Source organism: Zosterops lateralis (genome assembly GCF_965231275.1).
Source record: "Zosterops lateralis genome assembly, chromosome: 5".
In the NCBI taxonomy this organism is placed as follows: domain Eukaryota; kingdom Metazoa; phylum Chordata; class Aves; order Passeriformes; family Zosteropidae; genus Zosterops; species Zosterops lateralis.
The window spans coordinates 43,848,037-43,875,541 of record NC_139766.1 but is presented as its reverse complement, the minus strand read 5'-3'; the positions used below and the strand labels follow the sequence as shown (position 1 = coordinate 43,875,541).

Genomic DNA, 27,505 nt, shown 5'->3' with positions numbered 1-27,505 from the left:
CTGATACTATCTCAGTGTAGAATTTGGGCATTTCTAAAAGTCTGTGCAATAAAGTTTGATTTGGTTTTTAAAGTCTTTAAGCAGAATGTGAGCTTGGGGAATATTGGATGGATATTGTATTTTAACTGGTGCCTGTCTCTGCTTAGTCCCTGAAGGCATTGTCAGTGTATGGTCCAGCTGCTTAGGATAGCAATCTTTAAAAACTCTTTAGAGAAAACTGAAAACTTCTCTCAGACCTGTTAACTACCACCTTGGGCTTAGTAGGTTTTTTTAAATACTCTAATATGCTTACTGCATATTAGGGTATTTAATCATATCCTTCCTTCATCTCCAGGTATGAAAATTTTCTGCAGTTCTGTCAGTCATATGAATGTCTTCTGAAGTTCTTTCAGCTTTCCTTATTAGATTGCTTGCATTTGTGAAAAAGTATTGAATGAGGTGTTTCAGTTGGTTTTTTTTTTGGTTTCGTTTTTTTCTTTTAGGTTGATTGGGGCATACTTGATATTTGTGTCTGAGTAGACAGCCATCTGTCCCTCAGGTCGTGCCAATTACACCAACTCTGAAAGCAGCCACAGAAATTCAGTTCTTCCATTGAGCCTGCACAACTGTTTCTTTCACCTTTTGTCTTTTAAGGAGGTTGGCCTCGAGCGGTTATTTTTTTTTGTTGCGTAACCGCTACTTATCAAATGGTGTTGCAAATGAATGAAGCAAAAACAAAAGCTCTTGGCAAGACTTTTTCTCTAAATTAACTTAATTATTGTGGCAAATCTAAAAAGATGGAAAATAATTGAATTAAAATACTTTCTATGTAGAGGGATTTGCTGTATAATAATATTTTTAAAATTATTTCAGGTAACAACATCAGGTTTGTACATGGATGGGTGAAGATTCCTGTGGAGGGGGGGATTTCTCATTTGTTTCTTCTGAATGCCCCACCTTTTATTGTATTTGCCAAAAGAAAAAAAGGACTCATCTCATATTCAACATGGCCTGAGAACAGAGCTATGCCTAATTTACTGTATGATATTTCATCTGTACACTTGCTTAGTGCAGTACTTTAGAAAGCAGTTCTGTGCTTCAGTGTGCTGCCCTTTGGGATTTTTCTCCCTCTTTAAGTTTTAGTCAACAGTAATCGTTAAGTAATTTCTTTTAGTAAGGTTCTGTACCTTTCTTTTAACACAAAGATCTGTTTTCAGTATTTTCAGATTGTTCTTTGGCTGTTAATCTTTGGATTTTTCCTCTCTATATATTATTAGTCTATTTCTAGCTTCAATTTTTTGTTATATTTCTTTAAACTCTAGAGGAATGCTTTGAAGTACTTTCTCTCCATGCCTTCTGTCAATTCCACTCAAGTTTTTCAGTAGTGAGTTAGTTTTCATAGAAAAGAAATGCACCTATCTACTGCTTAATGTTACCCTAAACCTCTTGAACTGCTTTTGTTTAAGCCAAAACCAAACTAGCCTTGCCTTTAGTCTTGAAACAAGGCACAGTGAGCTTCAAACCCAAAGCAAAAAATTTAAAAAAGAAATAATTTAAAAATTGATGCATGTAATTCTTCTGTAGTGCCACAGTGAGTGGGGCTCACAGGAACAGTAATTTTTAATACCATTTTTAGTCGAGTGTTTAGTCGAAAGAAAACCAAACAGATGATATTTCTCTTTCAGACCATAATGATAGTGGGCTAACAGCTGTGAGCACTCTTGGTGGTTAGCATGTGAGACCTTGGCTTGATTCTTGCCCAGTGAACATACTTAGGGGCTGGCCTTGCATGGCTTATAGTAGGTTTGTAGATATTTTAATGTGCTGGTGAGACAAGCTACATGTTTGGTGGGATACCGGTGGTTAGAGTGGTTAGAAACAGGGAATAAGAAGGCATAGGACCAACAAAAACTTTTGCTGGAGAAAAAAACCCATCATTTTTTATTCTAGAATAAAAGCCTAACAAGCAGGGTTTGAGAAGGAATGGAACTGAAACCTGCTGTTCATTGGGGGTTAAACATTCCTCTTCCAAATGTACATCAGTGTCTTGCTGAAGTGGGAGCCCTGGTATTAATGCATTCATATAGATGATAAATTATGTGTGTGTGTCCAGTCTGCGTTTTTGATACAAACCAGACCCCAAGTTCCGTGATGGAACTGGTGGTTATCATCAGCACGTAGCACTTTGCACACCCAAACTGCTGCAAACATCTATGGCTAAACACTGTGACTCCTTTGCAGAGTAGGAAAAATCATCCCTTTGGGGGACTTTGGATTGAATTAATGTCTAAGGCTAGTGGCCATTTAATTGATCACACTGGTCTGTAAAACTAAAGAAATTGTTCCTCAACTCTCCTATTTTATAGATGCTAGTTACTTTCTTCATTAAACTGTCTTCCTGAAAGCTGCCACTGTAGTTTGAAAACACTTTTGTGGAGAACATTTTTAACTTCTTAATTTTGAATTATTTAGTCTCCTCTCCTTTCCCTTGGATGATGTTTTTGCTGCTTTCTTGCATCTTGCTTAATCATGTGCTGATTCAGAGCAGTCAGACAGGAGATATGAATCTTTACAGTGGAGTAGAATCTCTCTATACTTCCCCACACCTGGTCAGTTAGCTTGTGCAGAAGGTTGTTCCTCTGTCAGTCCAGACATCTCTCTCAAGAGACATAGAGGGGACACAGTATCTTTATCTCTGGACTGGTCTCTCTGCTGCTGGCAGGAGTCAGATTTCTTTGAGAGTGGTTAATGTTCTTGAGAAATTGTTTGCCAGTTCCCCTGAAAAATGCCCCCAAGGTTGCTCCAAGGATTGAAATATTCCATCTGCTACTGTGCTTCTTTGCAATCAGGCTTTCCTACAGCTGCTGAGTGGGAAAGTAAGTCACTGTCCAGATATGGCCCTCTGCTCTCATACATACACAATGTTTGCAAATTCTGCTTTTCTTTTAATGCCCTATAACCTGTCATTTGCCATTTGCACTTACCTTTCAATTAAGTATCGTATCATGTGTATCCATCCTTCCTCCCATTCCTTTGTCTTTCCTTCTTTCATTATAGTTATTTTTAGCTGTGTTCCTGCCTGTCTATCCAAGCCCTTCTGCTTCTCCCATAGCCATAGGTTTTGTACAAACCCTGGCCATCTGTTCCTCACCCTTTGAATCTTTGTCCTGTGTGGCACCGCGTGGCTACAGTGTTCATCGTGTCCAGGGGAGGTGCAGGAGCCGGCAGGGAAACAGACGAAACAAGTCTCTTTTTTTTAAGCACGAGAGTTCATTTTATTTCCTTCCCCCGCCCCGAGCCGGGGAGGGAGGAGAAGGCGAAGAGAGCTCTGAGAGCGAGAGAGAGAGAGAGAGCAGGGGCAGGGTGGTGGGGTTTTACCAGGTATTGCAGGGGAGGAGTCTTAAGGTTTGGGTCAAGGGCGGAGGTAACATAAGAAGAGTAAGATCAGATTTCAGCTCCTTCAAAATGGGAGGATTCCACAGTCCTGTGTTAGGGTTTTTTCAATATCATGCTTCCTTCTGCTATTCCTTTCCTTATCCCTCATCTTTTATTTGTTGTCATAGAGGATAACCAATATGACTTTTGAATAATACACGAAGAGCTGAGGTGTAATTTTATTTTGAAATTTTTTGTTATCTGAAATAATAATTAAAGAACAATTTAAAAATCCCCAAACACCCAAGCAATTAAAATCTTATCTCTTTCTTGTGAGATAAGAAAGCAGTATCTTAAATAAGATTGCCTAAAAGCAAAGATGATATTTACACAAAGGAAGGTCTTCTAACCTCATGGCATGGCAACCTTGCATGTTGTGTAGGGCTGAATCTAAGAAATTCCTTTATCTCCTACAGTTTGTCATTAGTGTCTCTTGCATTATTAAATGATGTGGAATATAGAGGATCAAGAAAATTATAAGATATTGGGTGCTTCCAATAAACCAGCTTTTATGATTTGCACTGGCTTGAGAGCTCCTTCTGTACATTCATTTTGGGGAAAGCAGAAACATTCCTTATGAATGTGTATGAGTATGTAATAAGTATGAAGAAAAAAAAAAGAACAACAACAGAGAAAGTGACACCTTTATGACCTCTCTTGCAGAGAGCATTGGTTTCTTTGCACTTGGCAGTATAAGGGTCTAGATAAGCTCCTTGGCTTCTCTACCTCCTCTGTGGGTTTTCATCCAGAGAAATCCTGTGTTCAGAGATGCCAGATGACGTGCTCTGGGATGTTCCTTCATGAAGTGCAAACTGCACCTAAGTACTTAGCCTTTTCTGAACTGTACACTTCTGTTTAGTGTGGCATCATGTGGGGACTAACACACCTACTCTTGTAAGGATTTTGTGGAAAGTCTGGAAAGAGTACTCTTTGACTATCCACCGAAATTAAGATGTTGGTGTACTTCAAGCCACATAGTAAAATCTGCACTGCCTCTGTGGTTTACCCACACTGAGAAGCAGCAAGTAAACAGCTGGACATATTTTTTCTCAAATTATGTCTTACCATTAGTATAATTTCTGTATAAATTGAAGAAAACAAAAACATTCTTTTAGAAAGGAGACTTTTTTGTCTGTATGCATGCTCACACATGTAATTATTTTTAAAAATGGAGCTGTGAAAAGAATCACTAAACCCAGTGAGCTGCAGTTGGGCTGTATCTTAATCTTTATGGACCACCAGTATGGAGTTTCTCTTTACTGTTATGACTGATCTCTAAGACTTGGCAGTAAGCTCTGCCTGATATTTATCATACATTTGCATTTAATATTCTGAAAATACGGACCAAACATTAGTTTAAATTGAAATTGAGAAGTGATTATAGCTCCAGAGGAGTTCAGTATGTGTTGCATGAATGCATTTATATCAGCTGCACGATATAAACCATGTAGTTAATTTATCAAGGCTGGGGATTGCAAGAAATATTTGGGAATGCTTTTGCACTCAGTGGGATGCTCAGTGAGAAAGAGAATGTAGAAATGGAGGATTCATGTGGGAGATTTTGGAGTAGGGCAGAGTAAAACCTGAGCTCTGACAGCTGTTCTTTTCACAGTTAGTGTGATATACTGACTGGTGCTCAGAACATTTTAAAACTAAAACAAAGGGCACTTAAAAAGCATGCTATTGGTGTTTTGTATTGTTGGGTTGTTGTTGGGGGTTTTTTATTTTGTCTTTACTATCATTATACATGTATTTTAAAAAGATATATCCACTTCTTTAATTTAATACATTAATATGTATGCACATTTTATAGCAAAATTAAATATGTTACTGAAAATTTTTGATCTTGTTCTTTGTTTTCTTTATCAGTTTGCTGAAAGTAGTCAGAAAAAAGAAGCTTTACAAAAAAACATTGAGAAATTAAAAACTGGACGTGAAGATACTGTAAGTTGCTTTGGGGGCAGGTAATCCTACAAGGTTTATACAAGTATGTGCTTCCTGTAAATACTAATGTAAATACCTTGTAAATACTAATGTAAATACTCCCAGGTATTTTCAGATTTAAAAATACCTTAAAACTTGAACTACCCAGAGGTGTGTACCAAAGTTGCTAATGGTTGCTGAACTGCCACATCTGGTAACTACCAACTTAGATGTTGGTTTGGTTATTTGTAATGTAGATTGCTAAATTACTGTTCTGAGCAGCCATGGAAAGCCCAGTGCTCTTTGCATGCTGAAGCTGTTAACACAGTAAAAATATATCTAGACTTTGTGTTTGTCATAACCAACATACTAGTTGGAAATATTTCATATGGTATTTGAAGTTGCTGACTTGCATTGAGATGTCTAAAGTGATTTAAACCTCCAGTAAACCAGGGACAGCCAGAAGCTTTCAGGAGGAATTGAATTTTGTATGAAAGTGCCAAATCTTCAAATCCAAACTGTTTTTGTAGAAACACTCTAGGTTTTCCCTATATGTGTTTAATTTATCTAGTAAGGAATAGAGTGAACCATACCATCAAGCTCTGTTAAAGTTGCAGTTCCACAAATTCAATTAAACTCTTCTTTTTGGCAGTATCTTTAATGGGAATTCTTCATTCATTTGCAACGGACTGCAATCAGGAATCACAGGCAGGTTTTTCACTTAGTTAGGCTTGTCATGTTTCCAAACAAACTGTTTCAGCCTTGGGTTTCTCCAGCATGTGGCCTGCCCTAAAGATTGGTCTGGAAATCCTGTTCTGGCTGATGTTTCCAACATTTTGGTTCCTGATTATACATCAGGAAGAAGTCCTAAAAATCTGGATTGCAGTGTAGGTCTCCAAGCATCTCACCTCCAAACCTCAGCTTCTGGAAACGTTTGCTTTCCATTCCGCATTTTCAGAACATGCTGAATCCAAAATGTTGGCAAAAGCACCAGGAATATGGAAATTTGGGGAGGAAAGAAAACCAACAACCTTAAACAAAACCCCAAATTCACAAACACCTTAGACTGCTGGGTAACCACGGAGATTGCCATTGGTAAAATCTTGATGGCTTACAAACTCATGCAATCTGGCTCTTCTAGGCTACTCTAGCTTGAGTTATTTGAATATCAGCCAGTTGAGTGTTTGTAACTACAGACTGAATTAGAAGTATGTGCTGAACTGGCTGTAGGAGAACCCATGTTGAGTCAGTGTCTGCAGATTCTTATTGACCAAGAGAATCTTTGAGGTCAATATTGTGTACAGTCCCAGTGAAGACTGCCATGCCATAAATATCTGAATTTGTTTTTGAGACTATTGCTCTTAAATGGTTTGGAAAAAGAAAGGAGACAAATAAATTCAGAGAGTGTTCATACACAGCATCTCAATTTGTGGAAGGGTGGATGGTAGGTTTTTCTGTAATGCCATCTTTAATTACAAGACTAGCACTCCTAAATATTGCTTTACCTTTAAGCCAAATAATTAAGAGATCTCTTTGGAGTTTGTTAAACTATGGTTAAAAGGTGGTAGAAAATTGTTCTTTTGTTCACCCACTTTGGCCTTAATTTTTTTTCCTTCCAGTTGGTATTCAGTATAATTTAGTGTCACTGAGAAGTTTATGTAATAAAATAAAATGCTCAAGTGGTTCATAGACAGAAAGCAGTAGTGAAAGCAGCTTTTAAATTTATATGTTTTTATATAAAAGTCATGCCCTTGTCTTTTGTGTGATTTAATGTTTGGGTTTTTTTTTTTAATCTCTCAACATCCTTTGAATCCTCAGGCAGAACGTGCAGCTCTGCTGAAGGAACTTGCTGCCCTTCGGCAGAAAAAAGAGCAGCTAAAGACAGAAATAGACAAATACAGGGAGTGTGATCCAGACGTGGTTGAAGAGATGCGTAAGTTGTGCATTGTTTAAAGTGATCTTTTGCCTGAAAAGGTCTGTACTTCTTTAGTTTAAAATCTGGTATTCAGAGGTTAGTCAAAGCATAGCTGCTTTTCTTTTTAAAGCTGAACAATACAAAACAGGTACACTGACCATTTCTTTTCATGTTCTGTTCTATTATATATGAGGAGCTTTATTGATATTTACTCTGCCACCACTTGAGCAGTTAAGAAACAATCCTATAATTAAAAATACTCTGATGCTTTAGAATTAACGTCAGGATCATCCTTTTCAGAACCATATTAATTCTATTACTTGTACTGTACCATAGAATGTGTGTAGGAAGAGGAGTCTCTGGCTCCTGTTTACCTTTGGTTCCATGCTGTTAAGACAGGTATCTTTCTGCTTACTTTTTCCTGCCTGTAACAAACATAAGCACTTCATTAGAGACGCTTAATTGTCACTTATACAAAAGTAGGTTATCACACTCTTGACTGACTGTACTGTCTCTGACGTGCTGGATTTTGGTTGGAATTTCTAACTCTAATGAAATACAAGGAATGATGAGTGACTTTAATACAGAATTTGGCACTGAAAGGCACTTAATATTCTGATCCTTAGCATGAAAAATGAAAAGCATGCATGAAACTTTATTGAATTTTCTCTACTGCAGCTTTCATGTTTTATTTATTAGGCTCTTACATTGCTACCCAAGCACCACTGCATATTCAGGTTGCTGTAATGCCAAAATGCTGTTACAGAATTATGAGAAACAGGCCTAGAACTTTTTCTGAATAGAGATGTGGCTAAATCTTTCTCCTTCCTTATTTTACTAACAAAGTCCCCAGCTTTAGAGCTGTTCTTAGAGAAAGCCAGGAGCATAAACAGAGTTGGGAGCACTCACCAAATTTGGACAGCTATTATTTATTTTGAGGGGCTGTGACATTTTTTGTCAGCTGTGTTATTTTTCCCCAAGGATGTAATGGTATGCCAGGGAATAAGCAAACTTGAGACCTGAGGTTAGTTACTGTGCTGTAAATCCCTCGCTGCCTGCTCTCCTGAGGAGAAGGCACATTCCAGCTGATTCCAGCTGTAAAAATGAATGAGGTTAGGCAGATACCAACAGCAGAGGGATGTGTAGTGTCAGGTATTTTAACTGCTGAGGTACCCTTACAGTCAGCATCGCACAGAATAGTTTGAGAGCCTCTCTTTTGAAACAGTCACGGTGAGCACGTTCCTAAGTACGGCACGAGGGAGCAGATCACAGCTGCAATGCTAGGGCAAGCTGCCTTAGCTGGCAAGAGACTAGTATCATGGAAAGAAAGAGAGAAAGGGAAGGAAATGTAATACTTAATTGCTTCAGTCATGCCCTTGTCTTTTGTCTGTATGTTGCGACTTTGGGTTTTTTATCCAGTATGTGTAAGCTCCATGTGAATTTCTGTGATGAAGGGATGAGCATTTAAGGGACTTGTGAGGTAAGCACTGTTGAGCTACCTGGAGGCTTCCCAGGGGAATATGCAGTAGTGTTTCAAAATTATTCTGTCCTTGAACTTAATTTTAAAACTTTCTGCCTATTTATTATATGTTTTGTCAGGCATTGCTGCACTGGCAGTGTATGAATGAATAAATGGTAATGTCAGTGTTGGGGAGTTAATGTCCTTGTCAAAGCTGAATGGAAGTTGGCGGGCTTTATGGAAGAGATGGAAAAAAAAAAAGAAAAAAAGATTAAGGGGCATTTCTTTTGGTTCCAGAGTGCAGAAAATTGCAAAGGCAAGAAGGGAATAAAGAATCTCAGGCAATGGAATGCATTCAGCAAGACATAAAAGATACTGCTGCTGTTTCACAGAAAAAAACTTTACAATAAAAGTTACTCATTCACAGATTTTCAAACTGCACATGGGTGATACGATTTTTCTACTTCTGTACAATTTAGATAACATGACCCTTGGGATTATTTTCAGTTAAATCACCTGAGCAGATTCCTAACTACCTTATTTTTGAGTGAGAGATGGCTGTTCTGTTATGTAATTGCACTCTTTTTAACAGTTGAATCATTCAGTAAAATATATTTTGGAACAGACAGTTGTCACTTTCTACCTTTGGGTTTTCCCTTTTTCTCCTTAGTGACTTCAACCTGTAAGGAAATCTTCCTGATGCTCAGTATAAGATTTTGTCCTGTTAATTTCTCATCCCATATCACAGATAGCAGCCTTGATTCTTCTTGCAGTATTTTAGGGCTATATCAAACTGTCCTCTGTTTTCAGTGGCCTTCAAATTTGAATGCTTTGCTGTGCCTTTTTATTTGCCCTCTCCCTCAGCGGAGTTTTGCAGAAACAAACCAATTGCACAGCAGCAAGCCTCAATAAAACATGCACGTGCACACACACACATATACCATTTTCAGGGTCAAAACAGAAGTTTGAATGATTCATAGCAAATATCTGAAGACTCAGCTTAAAACTGAACATCTGTCTTTGCTTCCTGACTCTCATGGTGGGAAAGTCAAGCTTGACCATGTAACTAAATATATTATAATGCATATTCACAAGGGGACAAATGGGAAAACTAATAACTCTGTTTTTTGCTGACTTCACCGTTTGTCCTTTTCGTGTCACTACCAAATGTTTTGCTCTATGTTCTGGCTTAGTTTCCTTGGCTTTTGTATTAGAAGTACATTGCAGTATAAATTTTTAATGCCTTCTCACATTTACAGCATTTGAACAGAGAATTTGTGTGTAACAAGTAACTAGGCTAAATAGCAGAAGCAACAAGATTTAGGGACTGACCACTAGAGGAAGCTACATAATAGTCTGGTCTTGTGGATATATTCAGATAATTCCATTTTACAGGAACAGTATTGTAAAAATATATCTAGAACAGCAAAATATGTGGTTGTTTTTTTTTCCGATGACCTCTGCAGTTTAGAAGCTAGTCTTTGCCACTTGGTAATGTTTTTTAAGATACCTTCTGTGAGTTAGGATTGATTAATTGTTTCTCAAAGGCAGTAAAACTGACAAGAGTAATTTGAAATAAAAATAAGCCAAACAAATAGTGGGATTTTATACTTTTCTGTTAAACTTGTGATCCCGCTTCAGGTGGCGCCGGACAAGATCATTGTTTCTCACCTTTGAGATGTGTCTATGTAGACTGGAATACATTCACATGGGAGAGCAGCCATTCTAGAGAGATTTGTCTCTTTATGTGACATAGCATGTATGTATGCAGAGTTGGAGATATGATGCCGCTAGATTCTCTAAAGGTTATTTTATTGCAAGGTTACTGCAAGAATGCAAGCTTACAATAGTTCATAATTTATGCAGATTTTCATAAAGTCAACAGAAAAAACTCCACCTAATATCAAGATTAACCTGTTGCATACGTTTAATTCTTGCTCCCCCCCAGAGAGAGGTGTTAGGGAGCTAATAAAAGATTTTAAATTTATAGAAAAGTTTGTCTGACAACATAAGTGTATAAATGATTGGGACTTTACTCTGAGTTGCTGGTCAGCTTATAATTGGAAAGAGCTAAACAGTTTCAGTGCTCACTGTAAAATAAACATTTCTAGAATTTCAAACTTCTTGTTCTTTCACTGCAATAAGAGGAATGTTGCTTATTAAAATGTTGGGCCTTCGCTTTTTTCCACAACAGCCATGCTTTGTTAATGTGTGCCTTTGGATAGGGCAGCCCTCTCATAAATAGTTATATACTGCAGTGACTCCTGTGTGGTATGATTGCTAATATTTATGGGACCTGAGATCTTGCCTGTCAGCATTCCTTTTTTATTTAGCATGTTTTTAGAATGTCTGGTTACTGATAACTTTTATGTCTTTGGCTTTTACCTTTAAAACAGTGATCTGAACATGTCTAGGCAAATTGTTTTCTCAAAAATTAATTAGCAAACTACCAGATACAACACATGTAGCAATTTTGGTGTCAACCTTTTTACTTTTGCTCTGTTTATTTGTATCCTGTAACAAGAGAGGCAAGTGGTTCAAATGAATGTGATTTCAAACTGTGAATATCCACATAGTTATTCTTTTGACTCTCTGTATGATCTCAGAGGCATCACTGTCAGTCCAGTTCAGAGTTAGATTATTTTCTAAAACTAATTCTTAGATGGTTCTGTGAAAACAAATTTTGGTAAAATATCCAGACTTTACTGAATACCATGAAAATGTTGTGTTATATGTAATATGTACTTGAAAATATATTTTTTTTCCTTTTAGGTCCTTCAAAAATGTCTAATTCTTATGTTTCTAAACAATGAAAATTTCAGCTTGGCAGACTGTTGTGAAGAATTATCAGGGTATACAGACATTACGAGAAAATAATTCTGTATTGTTCAGTTTTTTTATTCATCTTAATATCTGAAGGGTGAATGCCGAAAAGTTTATTTTGATTTAGCTACTGGATTTTTTGGAGTGCATAGTTTGGGGGTTGGTTTTTGGAGGGTGTTTTTTTGTTGATATACCTAGCTATTCTCTTATGTTCAAATCAATTTGAAAATATGTTACATATGCAGATGTATTTGATGTTACAAAAACTTCAATACCAAGTGTTAGATTCTTTGGGGAATTCTTACTAATGCTGGGAATAGTTCCTGTTCCCAAAAAAGAAACAGTAGTGAAGAAATGAAATGAAGATTGGACTACCTTGGCTGATAGAGAGACTTTAAAATTAGTTGCATCAGTTTTACTCAAAATGCATCAGAATACCAATAATTTACAAAAGGGTTTAATGGGTTGTTGTTCAGAGATGGATTGTTCTTCAGAAATTGTATCAGAACCATGGTTTAAACTAAAAAGCCTTGTCAGCAGTATCAGCTAATGAACTATTAAGTATTTGTTTTTAAAAATTTAATGTTTCCACTTGCAAAAGTGAAAGTCTACAAATAATTTTAAGCCTGGTCCAGGTGCCACCAAGATCAATAGTGTACAGATGCAGCCTATAATGTTTTTTTAATCACCTTTAGTAGCATTATGTTCAGTTTGCAATTAGGAGAATTGTTTCCTAGCTACTGACCATGGAATATGCACCTGGCATCCGAGAGACAAGCTGTGCTTTTTACAGTTTATGCAGCAATGCCATTAACAAAGGTCTGCAGTTAGAAATTAGTCATTTTGCTGATGTTAGACTTGTATCTTCACTCACATGTGTGTTAGTCTTAGTGGGTTAAACTCAGCTTTCTTTGGAGTGAATCAGACACTTGCTTAAAAGTACGTTGAAAAATAATAGTTATAAAAGCAAGAACTCCTTTTTGTTGTTAGTCTCATCTTACAGAGTGTTGTATATTTAATATATTCATCTCCAGAAGATCCGTATGATGATATGACAGGAAATAGACAATGGATGTTCATGTATGTAACTTGCAGGCTATCTGCTACTAATCAAAACAAAACTACACAGCTCACACACCCACACCTTTTTTGCCTCCATCATGGAGTACCAGAATATATATAGATGTGCACTAGTAAGGAAAAGACGTGTTTACTCTGCTGGATCTCAACGAATCACATCAAACTGAGAATTTTGTTTTATTTCCCCTGTCCCTATATTGTTCTTGGAATGGCTTGTCATTCATCTGGAAAGTTGACAAATTAAATTACCTGTTCAAAAACTAAAAGATAAATAAAAGATTAAAAAAAGATAAATTAAAAGATAAATAAAACCTATGAAAACTAAACATAACTTAGTTTCTAGGAAGAATGAGGAATAGTAAATGTACTTGTATGGAAATAAAGTTTACATATATTTACGTAAATAATACATTTCATATAGCAGTGGTAAAATTTTAGCTGTTAAGTGAAGTTGAGGACAGGAACAGAGTACTTAATGAATGGAGTTACAAATGTGTACTTGGATTATTGATCCAAACTTCTTTGGTAATCATAGGAAACTGGATGGAATTGCCAGTTTAAGCAGAGTATCTGCTCCTTCATCTCCAGCCCTTCTTTTTTTTTTTTTTTCAATCTTGAAAATTGAAGGAGGCTTGTTTGCATTTCAGCTATTGAAAAGGCTGGTTCTTTGACAAAGGAAATACCTGCTAAGCAGAATCAGGCTGTGATTACCAGAGGCTGTAATGTAGTGGCTTAAGGGCCTTCCCTGACAAAAGCAAGTTGAAGAGTTCTCACCTTGGTCCTTCATTCCAGTGCTGAAGTTTACCAGTGATAAAAGCAAGTTGTCAACTCAAGTTAGGAACTGGTGGTATAGATGCCTTTGTCTTGTGATGGACTCTCCTGAGGTTTTTGAAATCTCTGTGTCCATCCAGAAAATCTGATGAAGTCTTTCACTGCCTTCTTCACAAGACTTTCATACGTGGTCATTTGTCATGTACGTCACAGAATTGTCTGTCTGGTAATGTCCCTGAAGAGAAACCAGGGATCTTCTGACCAACTAGGAACAAGTGACAAGTTTTCATAAGGGCATTTTCATGAACTCTGCAATGAATTGAACAGTTAGAAAATGGATTTGAAAAAAACTGAATGAAGCAGCAACAGGACTACATAAATGGGTGAGCAGCTTTTGGCACTAGGAAAGAAAGGAAAATATAACAGCCATGAATAATAATAATGAATGAAGGGCCATCAGGACAAACTGGGCCACTTAAGAAGTGTCTGTCCATACGCACCTAAGGCACAAAGCTTGAAGTGAAATGTGGGGCTTTTGGCTGAAGCTGGAAAGCTGAAGTCCAGAAGGGTCATTTGGCTTTCAGCAAAAGGCCCTTATTCTCTGCATTTCAGAGAATTTCTTTGTCTCTGTGTTTGGTCTTCAGATAAGAGATTACTCTTCAATGAAAAATTGTCCTAAATATTTAGACTCATGCATACTTGTGTTTTTATACCTCAAACACATTCTAGCCAGACTATTCTTACGGAGTGTCAACTTCAGCCAACTTGCTTTAAAATGAAGCTACATTTTAGCTAGTTAAGCAAAAAGCTATGTTTTGTCAGTGGGGTTTTTCTTAGGCACTCAGAAAGGAGGCAGTTGGAAGACCAAGTACACTATATGTAATAAACACCCTGCTTTGCCACTCTTTCTTTACTTTTTCTTGAAATCAAATGAGAACAAGCACAAGATGTGTTTTTGTTCCTTACTTTGTTTCTTAATTGTTTATATTGGAATGACAGAAAAAAAAATGTAGGAGGCTCATAAGTGAAGTATGTGGGAATAACTTTATTGTCTGAGCCAGTAAATCCTTATGGCAAAAGCTGCTGAGCTGCTTAGGAATGGTAGACACTTGATAAAATTTGTGATGTGGAAAATGGCTACTTGTGGCTACATTTATGACACTCTTTGATTTAGGAGTGAATTGGTAGCAATCCATTTTTTTTAAGCCCTGATGAAAGCATCAAATTGAACTAATCTATAGATCCATTTATATATGAAACAAAAAGGCTTTTGTGGAGTAAGTATTTTGTTTCTGTCTTCCACTGTTAGACTTGCTAGGTTAGTTGTGTATCAGACTCAAATCAGACTGTTTTGATAAAGTTATGGTGATATTTGAAGGAATGGACTGGTCTATATCTTTTCATGACTTTCACATGCCAAATTAGATCAGGAAAGGTATTGTGGATTTTCATTCATTGTCTTTAGTGCTAATGTGGACTGTCAAATTGAGGTCTTCCCTGGCCTTGCTTTAAAAATGTATTGCTAATCTTTTGTGTTAAGATATATCCCATATTTTATGGGATAGTATGTTACATTTTCAATATGGATTTATCTGGATTATGACTTATATTCCTAATATAGATACCTTGTTCTGTGCTATTTAACTGAAGATTTTGCAGGGCAGGTGGTATAAATGCAAGACTAATGTTGGCACATTAGGCGATCACATTCTAAGAGACAAAAACACTTTACAAAAATAGGACTCAAAAGAAGATGGTTCCTGGTGGGTTTTGCATATCTGTATCCCTTCAAGGAAAGAGGAGGAATAGCCTGTTACTCAGGTTTGTGGAGAAGATGGAAAAAAGTAATAGCCTTAAACTGTAAGGCCAGAAAATTGGAAACCTTTAAACCAGGTAACAAATACCTCAGAAATGGCATTGGTAAAGTTGAATGTGGCTTGAGTTGTGGTCACAGAGACCAGAGAACTTTGTGTAATGCCTTCCAGACTCTTCTCTACATCTATGACACATGAGGTGACAGCAGACTGCAGTCCACAACTGGCCAAAAACCATGGTGCCCTGGCATGGGCCTCCTTATGAAATACCTTTCAGCAGCTCAGAAGAGTGCAAGTTCCTTTAGCTGTGCTGAAGGTGTGGAGTTTATTAGTGAATGAAGTGGGGAAGGAGGAGTTGTCCAGTGCAAGAAAAAGAGAGTGGTGTCAGGGAGCCTTGAATCAGCCCTGAATGAAGTTGGTGTGCTTGTTTCTGTTTTGCAAGCTCTTTACTTCCTTCTGCTCTTTGGATGAAAATTGGTGTATTTTACTTATGCAACTGAGATTTCAGCATGGGTTTTCAAGTACAGCACTTGAAAGGTAAATGGTCTTTTTCTGTAGGTACATGATTATAGTAAACTAAAGTGCAAGAGCATGTCTTGCATAGAGAAATTTTTTGGTAGCAATTCTGACAAATTCTGTTGGACATTTTTCAAGGAGACCCTGTGTACGTAGTGATGAAATTTGACAGTATGACCTTTTCATACGGGACAAGAGGGAGTTTTTTGCTGATGAGACTTGACGCTTTTTTCAAACGCACTGACAGAGATCACAGACCCTTTAAAAGCATATTCTCAGCAGTGTGGATCAGCTTCTTAGTACCTTTACTGTGCACTGCCACATCTCATCAGGTAGACAAGACTGGCACTGTGGTATCTATTTGCTCAGGTTCATTTTCAAGTGTATATACACAGGTGTTGCATCAGAAATGCTAATTTAATTAATTCATATATCAGTATTCTTGAGTATTTTTCTATCACAAATAGCTTATATTGTGTTCTATGCTTTTCAAAATAGTTGTAGATCAGTACGTAGCATTCATAATTCTCAGTGCTTTTTCTTGTAGTGCTGAAACTTTATTCAGAGTCTAAAATAAGTCAGTATAAAAAGTTGTGTTAAGTTTGTGATGCGATGCCATTTAAATGAAAAATCATATTTACACATTAGCTTGAATTTAATCATGGATTCCAAAGCATTGTGACCTGTTGATTAATATCATGAGGAAAAGTGTTGTGTGGGATACTGGAGTATGGGGGAAGAGTGATGTGTTATTCTGAATTCAAAGGAGTTGACAGAATTCTGATGTGCTATCACTTTTCTACACGGCAGTTCTTTATTCTGTTTATAAGAGGAAACACCTCTTTGGGAAGCATGGAGGAGGATAAAGATTTCCAATAGTGTGGAGGTATCTGCCTAATACAGGGTTACAAAACATTCTTGTAAAGCTCTTCTTGCCACATTGCAGTTCAGCCTGTTGACAGTGTTGTAGATTACTTTTTCTCAAGGATACTCAAATATGGAACTTAAGAAGCCATTTCATCATGTCATTGCCATAAATAGTTTCCAATGGCAAGCCACAGGCTCTTGATCAGAGTATGTGGTGTCACTTTGAGAATGGACGTGTGGGTAGGAATCACTAGGAAATAACCTTTTCTACTTTCTGTGGATGACAGGAAGTAGGAAAACATATCTGCCACTGTGATGATGGCAAGGTAATGTTTCTGGAAAGTAAGGGCAACCTGTGTACAGGAGAATGGGTAACTCTCTGCAGAAGGCAGTGGACAATCATGGGAGGTTCAAGTTGACATACAGTTCTTATGGTAGTTACCATTTTTCATTTTTGAATTCAGTCTAAGTGAATGCATATTTATTACAGGAATTCAAATCCGCTTAATGCACTTAATTTACCCTGACCCTCTCTCTCAAGAGAGATTGGGAATCTTTGGGCTAATAATCCTCCCTAGTCCCTGAGAACAGTTGCAGCTGTTGTCTGCATTTTATGCAGAGGAGTTGTGATCCATGCTGTAAAATTACTCCCTCACCCACATGCTGAAGACTGCAGTTGTATTTTGCATGAGTCTGCCAACACCCTACAGGCTGATGGGTGACTCTCTCCTTGGTAAGGTGCTAATTCCCTCTGCAGTCATGTGCCTTGTCAGTGAGGAAGTCCATACTATTTTTTTGTGGCATTAGTTGTACTAGGTCAAAACTGGCACTGAAGTGTGTAAGCTTTATAAATACAATTAGCTTTTGTTATTCTAGGGAAGCAGAGGTTCCTGGAAGTCCTTAAAGTTATAAAAAAAAATGCCAGAGTAGGATGTAGGAGATCAAAGAAAGCTACAGCTCTTCGTTAATTTCTACCAGCTCAGGTGGTTGTGAGCTGGTTCTGGCCATTGGTTTGTTGTTGTTTTGTTACTTTTACTATAGCTTCTGGAACTATAATATGTTGCCTTTACAGTCTGAATTTGAGTACTGTTCCATGATTGTATCCTTAGTATTCCCTTAACGATACGTGTGAGACTTAAAAAGGATTTTAGGAAGAATCTAAATTAAATTTGGAAAATGTTTGTGAGGAGATGGTGGTGGTTGTATCACAATTGTTCTTTGCTCTCTGAAAATATTTGAGACTTCTACAGCTTTTAGCCATTCAGTTTTGGATTGCAAATAGGACTTTTAATTCCAACCATCTCCACCTTCCAGTGAAAAAAGTGAGAGAATCTGGGGGAAGAAGGAAGGAGGAGGCTGTAGTTCTGCAGTATGCTGAGAATGACTGTAGGGGCTTCCTGAGTCAGATTGGAAACATGGCCTTACAATGATTTGAGTCAATAGATAATGCCTGTTGAGATTTGTCAGCAACACTGCTGTGCTGATGCTCTGTGCTGATGGCCTTGACTCCTTACCAAGTGCTATCCATGTGCCTTAGAAACTTCTTAGTGCACTTCTGACAGCTGTCCACGTGCCCTTTTGTCACCTCAGTCTCCTGGCCTGCCCCAAAATACCTGCGGGTCACTGGTAGAATGCCACTTATTTGCGTTGAAAAGCATGTTTCCAACTCACCCTCATTTTCTTTTTAGACGTTTGCTGCAGCTGGACCTTCCTTTTCCATACCTTTGCTTTCCTCTGTGGGGATGGAGGGGATTGTCCCTGTGATGAGGACAGTCACAAGTGCTTGGGATAATGGTTCAGCTCCCAGAATTTGAGTTCCCTGCACTTCTCCAGAGATACTTGGGGTTGAGGGGAAAAAAAACTTTCCTGAAGACTGGTCAAAACAACTCTCTGTCATGTAGCCTTTCACTGTTTCAGGCATATTTCCAGCTGTGTTTTGCTGACATAACAGACCAGCACTTCAAGTCTTGTCTTGCTGCTCCTGGGCCTTGCATTGCTGTACATACAGTGGTTGCTTTTGTTCAGTTTTGGAGACAAACATGCAAGCTTCCATTTTCTTTCTTTAGAAAATGCCAAATGTGCCTGAAATTAGTCAGCAGAGGATACAGGTATGTGCCTCAACCAAATAAATTACTTGTATCCTGCAGACATGGGAGTGGAAAAGTCTATTGATGCATTGTCACACAAATAGGTGAAATAAATATGTAATGTCCAGAACAAATGGATTGTTTTGCAGCTTCCAGACAGCAATTACATATATTGCCAGCCTTTATGCAGATGTACAGATACAGACTGTAACTAGAGCCTTATGATAATGAGAACATCTGGAAGCATCTGGAAAGTGTTGTTTCCTCTATTGCTCACCTCTACTGCATATTTAGCCTTTCATTGTCTTGTGCAGATTTAGTACTGGAGCAGTATTTAGTAGCTGCCAAAACTCAAGTTCAGTTAGAGCAGCTCTGGTGAGCAGGAGGATCAGAAGGACTCTGGCCAAATTTGGGACTCCATGGTTGTGATGGTTTTGGCAATTAGCCAGTTGCTCTTAGTGCTGTGTTTGTGTTTCTTCTTTTTACAGCTTCACACAGTTGGCGTTCTGATTCTGCTTTGGAGTGTGTATTTTTGAGTTCCCATTCTACTGCTGTCTTTAGATCTTGAGCTTTCCTTTTCAGTCTAAAAACCTGGCTGTGTGATCCCCTGGAGCTGGAGAGCAGGCAGTCAGAAGTAGCATGACTTTGAGTTAGATACACCTATACATAAAGTAGGTGTGTCTGCTTTACTACTCCTGCTTTCCCTCATCCTCTGTGTATGTATACATACAGGTGATGCAACCAATGAAAGTCCCAACAAACAATTATAAAGAGTTCCAGAAAGCAGTGAAGGTGCAGATTTCTTCATTTCTGTCAGTTCTTGTGATGGAGTTGGAGGTCTCTGGAAAATGCTAGCAATGATGCAGATGTGGCTGGTGTCTTCAGGAGACACAGGTCCATAACTATCAAAGCCTGTCTCCTTTGTTCCTCTTCCAAGCACGGTATTGGTTGCAGCAGAGACACAAGATCATGCAGTGGAATCATAGGCAAGACTTAGGACTGATCCTAAAGGACTTAAATCTTGCCTTCAGATAGCTAAATGTTCACCTGTAGCCATGAGACACTGGGGATTATATGTCTGTCTGTCTGTCTATCTATCTATATCTGTTATAATGGGATTCCTGCTCTCACTACCATGTTTCATTTCTAGCCACAACTTGGTTTTAGGCAGCGACTGCCATTCTAACTTGTTGTCCAGCCTATGTCTATTGTCACCTCAGCCTTTTCTTTGACAGAGGTGTGAAGTCACATTTTTTGGCCACATGATCACATGTGTATATTTTGACACACATGAGTGGTGTTTGCTGGATGTCAGTGTTGAACTGGTCAGCTGCTTCCAGCAAAGCTGAGCTTTTTGATGAGACCTCGCAGGTGCTGTGGAATAGGTTGGCTCCCCCACCACCAGGATGCTGTCACCTCACAGCTCTGGATCCATGGAGTTTAATGCCATCCCACTTTCCCCCACTTGATTACTTGGAGTCAAATACAGCTGTCAAGTTTTATGGTAGAATTTTAGAAAAATGCTGAGGAAAGTATCACAGGTCACACATTTAAAGTCTTGATGAGTGGAAGCTCTTACTCTGCAGACTTGCTTTAAATAGGGTTAGCTTAGGTACTGCTCCAAATGCCATTAGCTGCAAGTAAGTTGTCAGTGCTGCCAGTTGTGGAACTGAACAAGTGGGGATGGCAGCAAGCACTCAGCAAAGGAAATAAGATATATCTCTCTTAGGCTAGGAACAACTTGAATTTCTGATGCATACAAGCAAGCAAAAATGCTACATTTTCTCTCCCACTCAGCTTTTTGCTCATCTTTTTTGCTTTTTTCGTGCTGTGCTCAAATCTTCTAATTGTAGGCCATTTTTAGAAACTCTATTGGTTTTGAAATAGTGTATTACTCCAATGTAAATGTTTTTTATATCAGTTACAGGAGTATTAAGATTGGAATAATGAGCACTTCCCTTCCTGTGTGCTAGCAGATGATTTTTCCACATAATTTAATTTTACCTAAAGTATAATGTGTATAGCAATGGATACCTCATCATGTACTCACATCTCAGTACCCTGGAGACAAGTTTCATGCTGACCATTCAAATGAGTATTATCATGCAAGTGCTAACAAGACTGACTGGGAATAACTAAATTTACGTGTAGGCGTGAGAACCAGAATTATTCTGATAAATTCCCACGTTACAACCTGACCTGCTTGATTCGATTCAGTTCTTACTTTAAATGGGAGCAAGGTGATCTAATAGGAATTCTCCTTGATTGTTTTGTCTCATGGAAACTATACAAAACCTGTTTGTAGCAATGGTAATTTACTGTTACATGTTTAGTTCTGGAATGGTGTTAAGGGACGTAAGCCAAGTTTAATAGCCAGAAACATTATTTTGTCTTAATTTCATTCAGGGGGTTCTCAAAGCCTGGGAGACATTCCAGAGCTATATGATAAACTTTTTGATTGATATGATAGACTGCTGCCTTGTCATTTTCCTTATCTATATAGAGTCATGCATACCCATGTGATGGTTTACTTATGTATAGAGGGGATTATGAAATATTTTCCATCTCTGCTGCCTCTGGTATCTTCAGGCCATATATCCAGTTCCAATCTTGGTGAAGAAAATTAGGCCCCTAGGCAAGCCAGACTGGGGTTATTTTATTTTGAAATACACTTTAAAAACTTAGAGTTGTTCGTATGGTATCTTTTATGTTCTTTGCTCCTCTTTTTCTTTAAATTAGCTTTGTGCTTGCTGGAAAGTGTAAAACAAGTGTTTGGAAGCAGTATAATAACTTCCTTAAATTGTGTGGTTCCATAAAAATTTAGTCTCTGTGCCTTGAAACTTTGTGATGATTTTACTGTGATGTATGCTTTTACTGTTGGTGTTTTTCTCTGTTTCAGGCCAAACAAACCAAGTGGCCAAGGAGGCAGCCAACAGATGGACTGGTGCGTATTGCAGTGACACAGCTTCACCCTAGAGCAGTTTCAGTAAAAGACCTACTCAGTGTTAAGAACTTTAAATTTGATTAAGACTTGACATAGGATAGTCCTCACTTATGAAAACATAGAGAAGTTTGTTTTACTTGTAAAACTATTATGATTCAACAAAAAGAAGGCATCTTCTCAGTTTAGTTACTGAATGTACTTCATATGCCATAACAGATGTGTCCTTGTTTCCTTGGATGAGTTAAAATCTCCTAAAATTAGGAAAGCAATAGAGACTGGAAATGGTGGTGCCCAGGTATTCAGAAAATTTAATTTTATTACAAATGTTCATTTCTTTCTAAAGAGTAGAATGTTTTGGGGAATCTTACTGCTGCTACCATGTGATGGATGCTGATACAAAGTGGGTATTTCTCAAACTAATTGATCAGTTTTTACAGGTAAATTGATGCATAGTTTTAAGGAATGTTACTGTGATGAGATTCATGTGGAAGTTTAACACAGTTTTCTGTTGTTGCTTTGCTTTGTTGTATTCATTCCCATTTTGCAAAGCAAGCAATTTATATGTCCTTATGGTTTTTAAAATTATTTAGAATATTGTTTATAATTTTTTGTCTAGAATAGATCTCCTACTGATGGACTGCTTGCTATCATTAGTTGTGCCAAGTGCAGCATTGTCGTAGTTTTTGGATTATTATTTTATGTCTGGGTTGTTTACTGCACATGGGGAAATAAAATTATGTATTTAAAAATAACTACTGGGAGTTGTCAGGGCTTTCTGCTGTTGGTGACAGGCTGTTCTCAAGGCCTTGAGTAAAGTAAAGGAACTGTGCCTCAGCCTGTAGAAAGTACTGTACTATTTAATTAGACAATTTGGTTATATGCTGCAGCATATTTTTCTTCCAAAGAGAGTTTTAAAACCAAATGTGTGATGGTTAAAGAAAAGAAAAATATCTCTAAGCTGTGCAGAGACAGGGAACACTTCCTCTTAAGGAATGCTGCAATTTTTAACACCCTTTTCTGGGTGTTAAAAATGATGTAATGAGTTTCAGTAAATGCTGCAGTGAAAAATTATGTTAAATTGGACAAAATGTATATGTTAATGTGATGCTAAAAGAGAAGTGCTGACTAAAATAAAGCTTCTTGAATGTCTTTTTTTAACTTTCAAAAAATACACAGTGTTTGACAAACACACAGGACTAGAAAGGACCTTTCAGTTAATTTAAATCCAATTTTTGTAGCTATAGACAGTCACATAGTTGAAGAAGGACCTATAAAATACTTACTATGGATATTCACACTTACCTCATCACTTAACAGGCTTACACTGTGATTGTAGCTTTCAGTCTCCTTGTAAAAGAGGAGCAAGAAAAGATAGAGATAACATTTTTATTCAGTGCTAAGTAAATTATTTCCTCTTTTTTTGAGGTTATTAACAAATCCTCGTGTTTTCTATTCTATATCTACTTAATAACGATATTCCCCACTATATACCTTTTTCATACACACAGGAGAAGTATTGGAAGTATTTTGTTGTAGCTGAGACTATAATTCATGCCTTCCTAAGTACTCAAAATGAATGTTTTTCATTCTATTTACAGATAATATCTTTTCAATAAAGTCCTGGGCCAAGCGTAAATTTGGATTTGAAGAGAGCAGAATAGATAAAGGTTTTGGAATCCCGGAAGATTTGGATTACATTGATTAGTTTTCAGTTGATGGCTGACCCAGCTGTACATAGTTTGTTATATATTCATAGCTGCCATTAAAATGTGAATCCTCTCCAAACAGGTGACCACCCTTTATTTGCTGGTTTTGTTAAAGTTAATAAAATACTAAAAATATTTGTTGCAGTTTTTTTTCTTGTACTCTGTAGATAGTAGATCTCTTGATTTCCTCTGTGAGACAGACTTAGAATGGGCAGAGCTTATGGGGAATAATTATTATGGAATCTTGAGACTGGATTTAACTATTTTTTTTTCTTAACTGGGAGTAATAAGTACTAAGAGATAGAAGCTCAGATTTATATTTAAACATGTTTAAGGCTTTGGAGTGGGAATAACAGGGAACAATATGGAATAGGATGAATTTTTCCCTCGTCTCACCAATGAAATAGAAAAGAGGCATAATCCATTAATGGAAAACAGTAAGACAGTAAGGAGGTGAGTAGAAAGGCTGAGGTCTGGTTTCAGGTAACTTTTTATTGTGTTGCTAGAACTGCTTGTAAGTTTAATGACCAAGTTATATTTGCTAGTTCAACAGAGTTGAATCTGTTCCATAAAACATATTGGATTTGACGCTGAGAAAGCTGATCTGGTCAAAGAATGTATCTGCACAGAAGAGAGAGCAAAGAGCACCCATACTTTCACATTACTGTGCAGCAAGATTTAGGATGTTTATCTGGGATGTGAAAAACTGAATTCGGTTTACTGTTAAAGACTGACAGTTTTGAGGTTTATGCACATTTTTCAATTTCAGGTTAAAAGTGCCAGCCAAAATAAGGATAGATTACAAACACCTCATTTTTGTTCTGTGAAATTTCTGAAGCACCTCACTTTGTATCAGATTCTGGTTTCTAGTTCTGATCAGTGCATGGCTACAGGAAGAGGTGGATAATGGAGACTGGTGTTCAGCTTTCACAGCCATGGATTGCAAGATGGCATTTCTGCTGTACAGCTCTGGAGGATTTAAGCTTTACCTTTAGGAGGCAGGTGGGCCTGCTGCAGGCTGTCACTGAAAAATGTCTGTCTGCCTTTTATGTAACATCTGATGAGAGAGCATTGCTGAAAAGGTGGCATTTAGCTGGAGATGTGCCCAGAAATCTGTCTCCTGTGACCCTTCCAATTAAAAAGTTTCCTAGCAGTTCATCACATATTAAAATCCAAGGATTTCAGGTATGCCCCTGGCTATTGTCATCTCATGTCTATGAAGGCATGAAGGCAGCAAAGTTACTGGGAAGACAGCAGGTGGAAGATTGTCCTCTCATAGGGACAGCGTAGCAAGCTATCCATTGCCTGAGAAAAATGTATGAGATGCCTGGCACATGGGGAAATGTCATTATGCTTAAAATTGTGATGGAGATGATTCCTTTTATGTGTTTGGAAGGACTTTATTCCTAGTATGTCCAATATTGAACATTGAGTACAGTTGCTGATTAGTAAAGGCATAAGGGAAGTAGGTGGCACTGAGCTGAGTGCAGTGTTGGAGTATTCCTTACCAGGCCCCTGGCTTTTGCCCCAGGAAGGGGGTGCTGTGCAGCAAAGCTTCCTGCTGGTGCCAGACCAAACTATTGATGCACCTGTAGCTTGGTTGGTTGGATTGCTCTTTGATTTTGTGCTGTGAAACTGTAAGGTGACAAGCTTTTTGTGTTCTTTGTAGGAGATCTCTCTCAAGTGAGTTTATTTTTTGGTTTTGCTAAACATTTGGATTTTTCTGTGACTATTCTGTACCACCAAACAGATGTGAGAAGCTCCTTGGCACATCTGTGTTCAAGAACACATAACTGCCATGCAGTAGAGATGATGATGATGACAACTCAAAAGGCTTGTTTGTATGAAGGAAACATTAAAAACATTAACTTGCTGAGGTTTTTTGCCTGTTAGAGTCACTTTCATGTGGCTGACTGCTTGTCAAGGATCCTCAGATAATTTATGGTCTGTAGCAGCTTGTGCACCAAGACTTCCTCTGGTACCTTTGGGGATGAGGGTTTCTTACTGACTTTACTGCTTTGGGTACTTTCCAAATTCAAAAGGGAAACCAAGATAACCAGCTATGTAAATTTATCTGCAATATTTTGGCTTCCTGTCTGTAGGTTAAAAGCATTGTGGGCTGTAATAAAACCTTCAAATGTAGTAAATACCATCTAAATAACTGTACTCTAGGTAGATTTGTCCAGAGGTGCTACAGTCAGTCAGAATGAGCTGGCTTTAAAAATGTCAAACACAGCCATTATGCTTTGGACACAAAACTTAGGTAGTTCAATTGCAGGGAATTTCTAGCAGTGTAGTTTTCTCTAGAATTTTGGGTTTGTTTTACAGGTAAAGAACAGACGTAGAATACCATTGTACTTTATTTTCTGTTCTGTCTCTTGGTGTTGGTTAGCAAATCTGGAGGGAGAATATGTCTGCTTCTATAAGGACACAATTTTAGAACAGTCAGAACAGAAATTTCTCAGCTAAAGAGAAGAATGGAAGAGGTAATGTGTTATCAGATACTGATTCTTACTCCTCTATTAGAATACATTTATTTTCTGCTGCCTTTTTGTGATTGTGGATTTTTAGCATAGGTGAATTTCAACACGACAAGCAAAGCCAGGATCTGTTCTGAGAGAAAAAGAGACAATTTGTGTATTTTGTATATTCCAAGATACTTTGAGCCTGCTGCATCTGCTCACTTTTTGAAGCTTTTCTTCTTAAAAATATATGCAGCAGACTGCTAAATCCCACAATATGAAACCATGTTAGGATTGTGTGGTTTGATATGTGTGTTCACTTCAGTTTTTAGGAGAGGCTGGGACTTTTGTCTTTGACAGAGTTAAAAGTCAGTAACAGTTAAAATTATTTTCTTTCTAAGAATTTTTTTTTAATGTTAGCCTATAGCAAAAATGAAAACATTCAAGCTGGTGGAGTTTTTTTTCCCCAATTTGTATTTTTGGAGTTTTCTTGAGATAGAACCTTAAATATTTCTAAAGAATCTAACAGGAAAATAATGGACTTTAAGTGCTTACTTCTACTGTTATTCTTGTGGTTATGTCACAGCTATTTTATGTATGTCTTCCTCTTTTCTCTTTCTTTCTTGTGCCCTATAGGTTTTTTTTGCCCATGTAAGGTAAATTTTTTCAACTGTTATAGCTAGAGTCAGGAGGCCAGGCCCTTAAGGCAATTCAGGTTTATAATTAAAGCAGTTACTAGTGCAATGGGTGAAAAAGCAAAGCTGTTTTTATCAGAGTCTGTAGCTTTGAACAGTACCAGGAACAGTATCAGGTCCAACTTTTTAAAATTGCACAAGGAGTTTATCTTTACAGTATTAGACTGAGGTGTTGAATAGGCCTGCTCTTTGGGACTGATGATGATTGTCCACTGTGAAGCCATAGAGATGCAGGAGAAAATATGTCTACCTGATCTCCTAGGAAACGTTACTTATTTAAACAAAGTTGCTGATAATATCTACTCTGAAAAATCCCATTCTTCCTCGTCTTTTAACTTGCCATCCATCCACATGCTCTGTACAACCCCAAGCATCAACTCCAGGACTCCCCTTTTGGTACTTGGAGAGTGTTAAATGTTAACAGTCACAAAGGTTTAGGTTTTGACACAAGTCAGGTGCTAAGCCTTTCATTAATGCATCATGTAAAATGTCATTGCTGTTCGGGGGTGTTTCAAAAGGGAAAATCCAGGCTCTGACGCAAATGGCAGAGAGATGCTGTCATCACGTGACAGAGGTGGAACCGAAACTTCTTGGAAGAATGAGGGGAAAAGAAACCCAGTTTGTTATTGGTGGTGAGTAAAAACTTCAATGCAAGAGCTCCTTGGAGAGTCCTTCTGTCACCCAGACATATTTCCACCAGTCAGGTGATCTGGTTGGTGCTTATTTTCACCTTGTTTCTTTTAGAGGTGGGATTTGTATGATCATATTTTTCTGTCATTTATCTTCTTTTACCTCCCACTGTGCTTAAATTGCCCAGTGATTTCTGCTAAGTTTACTCTGAGGGGCCCTGGTACAAGCTCACAATTTATCTGTTGTGTTTGGCTCCCTGCCTGATGAATATAGGCTTTCCCTTTCCCACCTACCACTTTTGGGACCTGAGGAGGGGTTGAGCATGCTAGAGGTGGGAGGAGGAAGACAAGATGTCAAAGAAGGTGATGGAATATTATGTGAGGGTCTGGCAGCGTTGCT

General features: G+C 37.8%; 1 protein-coding gene across 2 annotated transcripts in view; it reads left to right on the top strand.

Annotated features, from left to right (window-relative positions):
- Positions 1-23,339, top strand: part of MND1 (meiotic nuclear divisions 1) — a 35,138-nt gene extending 11,799 nt beyond the window's left edge. The window contains exons 5-9 of one of the 2 annotated variants that reach the window (XM_083860820.1): positions 5,284-5,358; positions 7,156-7,270; positions 21,569-21,613; positions 21,962-22,013; positions 23,212-23,268. In XM_083860820.1, coding sequence (XP_083716946.1) covers positions 5,284-5,358; positions 7,156-7,270; positions 21,569-21,613; positions 21,962-22,013; positions 23,212-23,215 — 291 coding nt within the window. In that variant the 3' untranslated portion in view covers positions 23,216-23,268. Of the gene's footprint in view, positions 1-5,283; positions 5,359-7,155; positions 7,271-21,568; positions 21,614-21,961; positions 22,014-23,211 lie in introns of both variants that reach the window. The other variant, XM_083860819.1, reaches the window with a different exon arrangement.
- Positions 23,340-27,505: the final 4,166 nt, after the last annotated feature.